Source organism: Vulpes lagopus, chromosome 13 (assembly GCF_018345385.1).
Source record: "Vulpes lagopus strain Blue_001 chromosome 13, ASM1834538v1, whole genome shotgun sequence".
NCBI lineage: Eukaryota > Metazoa > Chordata > Mammalia > Carnivora > Canidae > Vulpes > Vulpes lagopus.
In genome coordinates, this window is record NC_054836.1 from 11,652,519 (window position 1) to 11,662,683 (window position 10,165).

The 10,165-nt window shown below is 47.5% G+C and overlaps 1 protein-coding gene across 1 annotated transcript; it reads right to left on the bottom strand.

Annotated features, from left to right (window-relative positions):
• Positions 1-607: 607 nt before the first annotated feature.
• Positions 608-8,556, bottom strand: LMOD2 (leiomodin 2). The gene is made up of 3 exons (XM_041728212.1): positions 8,169-8,556; positions 1,656-3,050; positions 608-977 (listed from the first exon to the last, which is right to left on the bottom strand). Exons 1-3 carry the CDS (start codon positions 8,439-8,441, stop codon positions 951-953), a joined length of 1,695 nt encoding a protein of 564 aa, XP_041584146.1. The 5' UTR covers positions 8,442-8,556; the 3' UTR covers positions 608-950.
• Positions 8,557-10,165: the final 1,609 nt, after the last annotated feature.

The window sequence follows — 10,165 nt, forward strand, 5'->3', positions numbered from 1 at the left end:
ACGCATGTGCCTTTGTCCTGGGATGTGTGTCAAGGATGTCCGCGTCACCACCTGTGTAGGGCAGAAGACGGCGGAGGCCCACCGGACTGAGGAGAGTTCAAAGGGAGACTTGCGCAGTGAGCCTTTAGTACCAGCCACAAGATAGCTCTGAATTCAGGGCTTATGTTCTAGGAATTCCCCGAACACTATTTCCTCTACCAAGAAGCTTTCCTTTATTTATTTTTCTTCCAGAAATAGTTGTAAATAATCAGTTGACTCCTGGGTACAAATCAGCCTTTCGGGGAATGTGGGGGTGTCAGCTGACACCCTGGGTCTAGTATCAATGCATCCACGATGATAGCGGCCACTTTGGGGTCTTCTAGAGCTCTTACCTCACTGCCAAGAAGACTTTTAGGAAAATTTTTATTTCAGACTTTTTAGAAAGAGCTCTGATTGAATTTTCTTAGACATGAAAACAACGAAGAAAGGAAAATGCTAAGGACCCAAACCCTTTTAGGGTGAGAATGTAATAGTTTTAATATTTGGCAATGTTACATACATACCTGACAGATGTATCAACTCACACACACAAAAACTGGTTTGTTCTTAAAAAAAAAAAAAACCAAAAAACTCCAATCCAAATTTATTGGGATTACAAAAATAACATCACATTTCATTAACTCATTACAGCTCGGAGTTATCAACATATCCAGAGATATAAGCGCATCTTTAAATAAACCGCTTTTTGCCAACACAAATCTCATAACATAAAAAAAAAAGTAGTTTATTTTCATATTTACAGAAGAAACATGCCGATTGTTTCTTAAAATTCTTTTTTGGGATTAACAGGTAAGGCTATTATTAAAGTCAGGAAACATTTCAAATTGAAGAAGGGATCATAGAAACATCTCACAATGCATCTTATTTAATACCACCGAATGGTTCTTCATCCTTTTTTAAAGATCATGTTTTTATCGCAGAGCTTCTGGAACTTCCACCTATAAAAATAAGGGATTTTCTTTCAATAAAACAACACAAATGAGAAAGTGAAAAATATCTGTAGGGCATGTCTCTAGCAGGGTTCTCTGAGACAACCTCGGATCGGATAGACCGGTCACTGCCGTGTGATACTCGATACTCAGACTGTGTAACATAAAGAGGTTGTAGGGACCCCTGGGTGGCTCAGCGGTTTGGCGCCTGCCTGCGTGGAGCCTGCTTGTGTCTCTGCCTCTCTCTCTCTATGTCTATCATGAATAAATACACAAAATCTTTAAAAAAAAATAAATGAGGTTGTAAATCACTTGCAACTTCTGCGGTAAAATTTTTGCCAAGTGATGACTCTGTTTCGGAATGTAAATCCTATTCCCCAATTCTCTTATTAAGGAAATCAGGATGTTTACATGCCGGAGTGTCTTAAAATCGGCCTTGCCCTCCCTTCCAGAACCGAGGTGCTGAGAAGGTGGCCCAGGCGCCCTTCTCAGACGTTGGAAACGTGCTCCCTGCTGACCTGCTCCTCGCGCTCCAGGCCTGGAGGCTCGCTCCTGCATACCAAAGTATCTTAAACATTCATCCTCAACATTTCTAGAGCCCCCCCCCCCCCGCCCCGTGCCCTCGAGCCACGGGGGCTCAGTCACTTACTGCACGTGCGCCCCCAAGCTGCCCTGGGGCACACTTACCCGCCTCAGCTGCTTGATGCTGCTTCCCCGAATAGCTTCCATGAGGTTCTCGTGAGCTGACCTCAGGGGCGTAGAAGGGCGGGAACTCTCCTCCGCTTTCTTTTCTTGCACTGACCTCAGGGAATTTTTGATCTCCTTTAGGATATTGTTTGGTTGCTTCTTAACCTTCTTCCCTTTTTTCTTTTTCTGTCCATTCTGTAACGCCCGCTGGGCGCTCTCCTGTTGTCGGATGACTTCTGCGATGTTTCGCGTGATCAGTTTCTTCTCCGGGGGCGGCGGGGGCGGCGGGGGCGGGGGCGGGGGCGGCGGCAGCTTCTGCGGGGGCGGCGGGGGCGGGGGCGGCGGGGGCGCGGGGGGCGCCGCGGGGGACGCAGGACGCCTCGCCGCCGCCGCCGAGTGGCCTTTCGCGGGGAGTTTGGGGGACGACCAGGGAGAGTCCCTGGGAGACGCGTAGGGCGAAGAGCCAGGGGTTCCCCTTTGCCAGACTTTGGTCCTCAGGTTGGCTCCCCCGTCGCAGCCCTCTTGCTGTTTTTGCTCCTGCCTCCGTTTCTGCCTCTGTTTATCCATGTTTCTCGTGAGGAGGCTCGTCATGCTCATTCTTGGTCCCGGGAGCTCGAAGTGGTAGCCCAGCCTCAGCAGCGTGGTGTTGTCCCTGAGCAGCTTGACGATCTCCATCTCCACCTGGCTGCCCATGATGTGGCGCTGGTTGTGGAAGCGCAGCTCGGTGAGCACCGTGTTGTGCTGCAGGGCCCTCATGAGGGCCAGGACGCCCTTGCCCGTGAGGAAGTTGGACTCCACGTTGACGCTGGTGATGTGCCGGTTGACCCGGAGCATGTCGGCGATGGCGGCGGCGGCGCTGTCGTCGGCGCGCGTGTTGGCGAGGCTGAAGGTCCTCACCGCCGTGTTGGCCGCGAGCGCGGCGGCGAAGCGGGCGAGGGTCTGCGGCGAGATGTTCTCGATGTTGTTCAGGTTGACCTCCGTGGTGTCCGGGTCGTTGTTCCTGATCTTCTCCAGGGTCTCCTCGATCGCCGTGGGGTTCCCGCAGGGGTGAGCGGCCGCCGGGGGCTCTGCGCTCCCTCCACCGTGGCCGTTGGTCACATGGACGTTCTCTACTTGGCTCCGAAACGCCGGGGGCCTGGCGTCGTCAGAACCGCCGCTTCCGCTTCCGCTTCCGCTTCCGCTTCCGGGCCTGGCTGTTCCGTTGATGCTTTTCTCCTTTGCCGCTGTTCCCTGCTCCCCCCCCTCCTCGCGCTCCTCGCGCTCCCCGTCCTCCCCGTCCTCCTCGTCCTCCTCGTCCTCCTCCTCCTCGGTGTACACCTCCTCGGAGACCTCGCTGTTCGTCTCCGTGAACATCAGCTCCTCGTCGCTCTCATCCTTGTCCTCTTCCTCGGCCACCTGGAGAGCACGACAGCGTCAACTCGGTCATTTCTAAGCACCAGGTTTTTAGCCTTACAAAAGTAACGCATGATTTTTGCGACATGTGAAATCACTGCCTTTCACATCTACAACCCAAACGGTGTTTCTACGCCGATTGTATCCCTGGAAAATAAAAAAGGGAAACGACGCGTGGCAAATAATACAAAAGCAGGTGAGGCAAAGGTTGGGCCCTCGCCTCTGAGCTCCCCGGTCGGGGCCAGCAGGGTAAACCCTTCACTGCAGAACTTTCAACGGTTGTTTGCAGGCAAACATTTTTCTTTCCTGAGGAATAAATATCCGGAATTCTGCGTATTATGTTAACATTTGCAATCGTTTTTGCCAGTTTGAACAAACGAGTGGGAACTTCGGCTTTGGAACACCCTCGGCCCATTTTCCATTCCCTTAACCACTTGTTCAGAACTCCCTGACTCCCTGTCTGCTTAGAATTGAGCAAATCCAGCCCTCCCCTCTGGAATCCCTCCCCTGTCCTTCCTTAGCTCTCCATCTCTAATGAACAAATGGCAACAAAAATACACAACATGGAAATGGATTCCCTTTTTTAAAGTTCAGAAACTCTGCCTCAAATTTGCCTCCCGTAGCAGATGGGACAGTCGCCCAGTGCTCTGTGCCCTTGGTCGATGGCTAGTGTGGGCGTCCTTCGTTTCTCCAACATTAATGTGCCTCTCGGGTAGAGCCTGGCTCGGGGTCTCAGAGACACCCCCCCCCCCCACCAGCTGAGAGCTGCGCTGTGTCTGTTGCTGCTGTGGCAAGGGAAGCCCAGGGGGCAGGGGGCCATTTGCTCATGGCAGCAGCAGGTCACAACCTAGCTCCGCAGAAAAACATTCAGGTCACCCTTTGCTGCACATTGACTCGAGAGCTCACGCTAGCTAGCGCAGGGTTAAATGAGACGGGCTGCAGGAGACACGGGGTGGGAAAGATAATCGCCCCTGGCACTAGCCAGATTCTAACCATAGCATGAAACAGCAGAGACCAGTAGGAAATCTTGAGGCAAGCCATTGCCCCGGCCTGATGGTCTTCAATTATTTACCATGTATCAATTATGAAAGACTTTCGGGCATACACAGCCTTAATTCTGTCTTTTTTCCTGCTTATGAGACTTTGTACTAAGATGCCAAGTGACCCCTTCTTTCTTTCTTTCTTTCTTTCTTTCTTTCTTTCTTTCTTTCTTTCTTTCTTTCTTTCTTCTTTCTTTCTTTCTTTCTTTCTTTCTTTCTTTCTTTCTTTCTTTCTTTTTTACTATCTTTTCTGATAAAAAAAGAATTCTGGAAATTGCTGATAGAGTCGAATTTCCCCTAATGCCATCTATTTAGTCCTTTCTTTTGTCTCCTCTAAAGCCTCAATCCTTCCCTTTTCTCCAAAGCCTAGGTCATTCCCTCTACATTGGCAACTTTTTTTTTTTTAACCCCCAGGGCTTCTGCTGCCTGAGAGATGTGGAATGAGCTTTGGAAAACACTGTACTGTGTCTCCAGGTTTGTTTGCCCAGTTGCTACCACAAAACAGCCTCCAGTTATCCACTTGTTTGGAGTGGCAGGCACCAAGTGATGGCCTGGGGCAGGGGTCAGCCGCTCCTGGGATGGTTGGCTGGTCTCTGTTTACTCACTTCTTCAGGAGCAGGAGGAAGGGGGATAGTGCGTGCATGCTGTGTTTGTGTGAAGTTCTAGCTGTTTCAATATTTGGAGAAAAGAGACCTACCTGTCTCAAAATCTAAGACATATTGCCTTTCATGCCACTATTAAATTTTATCCCCTTTGCTTTTTAAAAGACCTTTGGGCTCCGGTTTCAAGAGATGTTTTTCCCTCAAAACGTGTTGGAGAGAGACTATCTGCGACTGTTATCCAGCGATGAGTTGTTATGTAACATCCAAATGACACTTTTTCCAGAAAGCCTTCTTTGACGCCTCCTCACATTATCTCTTCATATTCTTCGTCATATGTGGCATTCTACTTCCCCCACTAAATAGGTACCTATTTTAATTACTTGTTTGTCATTTTCCCAAAAAGATTGTTATTTGGGTGAGGACAAGGATCGTGTCTGGTTTGTTCACCTAGCACAGTGTTGAACATGTGGTAGGGGTTCTATAAATATTTGTTGACTGAATGGATCTAAATGGACATTGGCTACCAGCCACTGAGAGTCAGGACAAGGCCAGGGCTAGGTGGGTGACTGTGCTGGCTTGCCTGGGACTGTGGGGTTTCCCAGGGTGCAGGATTTGTAGTTCTTAAGCCTGAATAGTCCCAGACAATCTGGGATGGCTAGCTGCCCCAGGTGGGGGACATCTAGGAGGATACCGGAATATCTAGAGAGGGAAATAAGAGGATGTGAAAAAGCAGGCTTTGCCTACTTCCTGTATTATCTGGCATTTGGACTGACTGTACTGTTTCAGGTCTGCTATCTGCCACTGCTCTGGAGTTAACCTTGATCCTTGTCAGAATGGGGGTGGGAGGGCGGGGATCGGGTGCGGCCTGAGGGGTGAGTATAGAGAAGGCAAATGTTGACACTCTTAGGGAATATATAAGGCAACAAGAAGGGGTGGCCAACCGTGTCTCCTGATCACCTCCCTGGCATCATCACATAAACAAGGAGGGGAGAGTGCTTGATTTTTAGTTCTGGTTCTGAGTCTACCCTGGAAGAGCTGGTTGACTGTGTAGTCAAGTCGGTAAAGCTCTGAGAAGTCTCAGAGAAGCCATGGTACAGTTGCGTGGTCCTTAACTGTAGTGTGTGTCATAATCACCCCTGGGGGCTCGTGAGACCACAGAATGCTGGGCGCCACTCCCCGGAGGCCTGGGGGAGCCCGAGAATGAGTACTTCTGAGAAATTCCCAGGTGATGCTGAAGGATTGGGCACCCACATTTTGAGAATGGCAATCTCGGCACCAGCACACGTTCCTTTGAATGTCTGCTCTCCTTATAAGCTGTTCACTTCAACTCAATTTCTTAACCTCCCCTCATCTCAGTTCTCATGTGCAGAAGGTGACAATTCCCTGTAATCTTGTGAGTGAACTCACTGGCCTCTCTGCCTGTCACCCAGCAGATACTCAAGTTAGGGGAGCCAGACCCTCTGGTCTCCAAGGCCCCTTGGAGCTTAAGGGAGCATAATCTGTGTGGACCCACAGGGGCACAGTCCGTCATTCAATAGGCACTGAACATGATTTTTGTTAAGTCTTTACAGAGCCAATAGCCTTATAACAAAGACCCTCATTTCCTTCTCCTGGTCCGTTCTGCACTGCTCTTCCCTTATATGGCCACTCCAGCCCCCACCCACCCGCCAGCTGCCTTGAGCTTTGTCCTGTGGTGGGGATGAGTTTACACCCTCTATCCCCAGGCTTCTGCTCAGCACTCCTTGTGACTACAGAGACAGCTGGCCAGCTGGGAGAGTGCAGTGGGAGAAAAGTTAACTCAGGAGAAAGGAATCAAAGTTCATCAACACACAGCCTCTCTAATTGAGCTGATAAGACATTGGCAGGGATCAGCAAAACCTTTGGCAGGATCAGGATGCGTCCCGTCATAACTGACAACAAGCTTTGCCCTTGATCTCCCACTGATCTCAAGACACTAAGACGTGAAAATGCCTTTGCTGGGTTACTGCTACGATAGCAGTCTCCCTGAATATTCTGTGGCAATTTTCATCTTTTTATCAAGGAAATTCTTTAAGGACCATAACAAAAATGTTATATTTTACATATTTTGTCAGACTTTTGACACATATTGTCACATCAGGAAAAAAAAAAAAAAGACCTCTAAGAATCATGGTTGTGGAGGAACTGACCAGCCCAATTCTGGCCTCCCCCCCCCAACCCTTCTGCCCACAGTGTAGACAGCCACCGTGGCCTTGGCAGACCCTGGCCTGATCCCAGTGGCCCTTCCCGTGGTGATTGACATGAACAAGGCTCACACATATCTTGCTACAAATGTGGCCCACACACCCTATCATCAAGATCATCTAACAGTGCCTAGATTAGTACTGTGGAAATCTTGCCATTGGCTTCGGACCATTTTGATTTTAGATGATTCTAGTGGAGCCCAGAGGTTTTAAACCGTTGCTCCTGACCTGTGTTCTCACACAAACTCAGGACTTTATTACACAGTATTAACATTGTTATTGCCATTACTATTTTCCCAGAACATAGTCTTTTGAACTTTCTTCTGATAATGACTTATTAGGCAAAATCAAAGTAACTTTAAGTAACCTAAAATTCAAAGGAACTGTTTCCTGGGCAAAAAACAAAACTTAAGAGACCCGAGCTTTAGTAGAAGAATATTTCCTGGTCTCAGAGTCACCATTATAAAGTAGAAACGAATCTTAGCGGTCACCTACCAGGTGTGCCTAACATGGGTCCTCAGGTGGGCGTCAGGATGTGTGTTGCCATTTTGAAATTCCATGTAAAAGTTTGTGTATGTATGCACAAGCACACCGTTCTTAAGGAGAAGGCCCCTAACTTATCAAAATCTCAAAGGGGTTCTTGATTTACAAAAGAAATCCTGGATTCAACTCCCTCGATGGATGGATGGAAAAGAGAACTCTGCAGAGATGACTCCCTGTTCAAGGCCTAACAACCGGCTCTCATTGCCATGTCCTTTCCACCTCCGCTCACTTCTTGGTGTTGGAAGTCAAAGAATTATTTTTACTGTAGCCACCCTCACAGTCAAAGCAACCAGAGTATACTCACTTCTGTCTTTACACACATATATGTATACATATGTCTTTCTCTCTCTCTCCCTCTTTCTTTCTCTCTCTCTCTCTCTCTATACAGTCACAGATACTATGCCGCATTAGCAACTTACAGCCTAAATTAGACTTATGTTTGGCAATATATCTAAACCCATGTCTTGCTTGTGGATTATTTTCCATCCTGATTGATTAAAGTCACTCAAAGGATCCCAGCTAAGAGTTTTACATACTTTGATCCACCGGGGTGGGGGTGGGGGTGGGGGTCCTGAGGAATCTTTCAGTAGCAGGTGCAAATGGGTTATGAGAAAAGGCAAGTGAAGCAGGCTGTAACATTAGGGAAAACAGGTTCCTGGGTTGGGGGTGGGGGGCCGAGGGTGGGAGCCGCTAAGGAAAAACCCGAGAGCCTACCTTTCCACACTCCCCCAGCCTCTCCTTCTCCAGGAGTTTTTGGGACTCCTTTTCCCAATAGGCCATCAGTGCCTCTCTGCTGAACGTCCCCGTGGGGGTTTTCTCGGTCAGACTCTTTTGCCTTAGCCCCACGGGCAGGCTGTGATCGGGTTCAATGTCTTCCAGCTCCCTCTCTAGCTCCTTCAGCTCCTCAGCTGACAGGGAAGCCAGAAGTTCATCCTCGTCGATGGATTCATATTTGCTAAGTCCTCTCCTGTAGCCAAAGGTAGACATGGTCCTGCCTTGTTAGACCCCCACGGAACTGGAAGAGGCAGGCATCCGAGGCAGCCGGCAGGCAGGCCGGGAGGCAAGTGGGCAGGCTGGTCGGCAACTGGAGCCAGGAGTGGCCTTTTAAGAGCGGTGAGACAGGGCCGTGACAATGCAGAGAGGGGGTGAAAGCATGGGCTGTTTTAAGCAGCAGACGTCAGCTAGACATTTGAACACAAAGAATGTCACATCGGCGGTGGATGGAGGTCTCAGAACCAGTGGGGATTATTAACATACTGGCCAGGGACATATTTAGCTGAGCCCGATAGCTCATGAGGACAGGCAGAGAGTGCTTCAGATAGGGAGTAACACAGTCCTCACTTTGTATTCAAACAACAGGGGCATAAGACTTATTTTGTAAAGGACTTGCTACCACCACCAGGGCCATGAAAAGATGCTTTGATTATAGTCTCAGAGGTTGAGAAATGACTATACATCACTCTGTTATGAGTGGTTATTCGGGTTCTTCCAGAAACATACTGTGGGTGGCAGTGATGGTAGCAGAAGGCTGTAATAATACAGCACCTTTAAACTTTTATTGTATTTTGCAGTTTACAAGGCACCAATCATATCAAGTCCTGCGAGGTGATTGTCCTCCTTTACAGATTTTGGAAACTGAAGCTCTGAGAGTTTAAGTGAAAACTTTGAAGTCAGACAGCTAGACGTACAGAAGTGGCTTTCTCCACTCATGAAATGGCTTCCTTCTCCTCAGCTGAGGGTATTAGTAAACAATTAGATTTGAAAATAAAACTCCAAAAAGACAAATAATAATACTGGGTATGGCTTATTAGTGCTAAGCATTTTATATATTTTATTGCATTTAATGCCACAGTCCTGTAAGGTGTATATCATCATCCTTATTTTATTAGTACAGACGCAGAGAGCTTAAGTAACTAGCCCACGACCACAGAGCTAAAAAAGTGTGGAACTAGAATTTGAACCCAGATTTGTATCTGGGCTGAAAACTGAAGAGATTCTAACATGCGATTATATATATGTCTATATTCTTTTGAGTGTGAAAAATATATAAATGATTTACAGGTTTTCATCCATATATCATCTTAGCATACAGATAGATAAAGAGCTGTTCAGATGTGTGTGCATAAAAGTATACACTTATTAACACGTGCAATATACCATTATTTTGTTTATTACATTCAGGAGTTGGTGAATATTGGGGTTGTTTCCAGGTTTGGGTTGTTACAGATAATGCTGTGAACATTTACATGCAAGTCTTTGTGTAGCCGTATGTTTTCATTTCTCTTGGGTAGCTACATAATGGAGGAACTGCTTCGCTAAAGGGCACACTTAAATCTAACTCTTCAAGAAGTTGCCAAACTGTTTTCCAAAATGGCTGTCCCATTTACGTTCCTATCAGCAATGACATCAGTTCCGGACTGTCCACATCCTAATTTGTTCCTGCCCGTCTTTCTGATTATAGCCTAATTTTAGTGGGTGTGAAATATATCTCACTGCAGTTTTAATTTTCATTCCTCCCATAACTAGTGATGTTGGGCATCATTTCATGTGTCCGTCTCTCCTTTGATAAAAATTTTTTGGAACAAATCTTACACTCATTTTAAATTCAATCATCTTCTTCTTATTGGCCTGTAAGAGTTCTAGAATATATTCTGGACTGTAGCAAGTATATGCTTTGTAGGTATTTTCTTCCATTCTGCAATTTTGAGTTG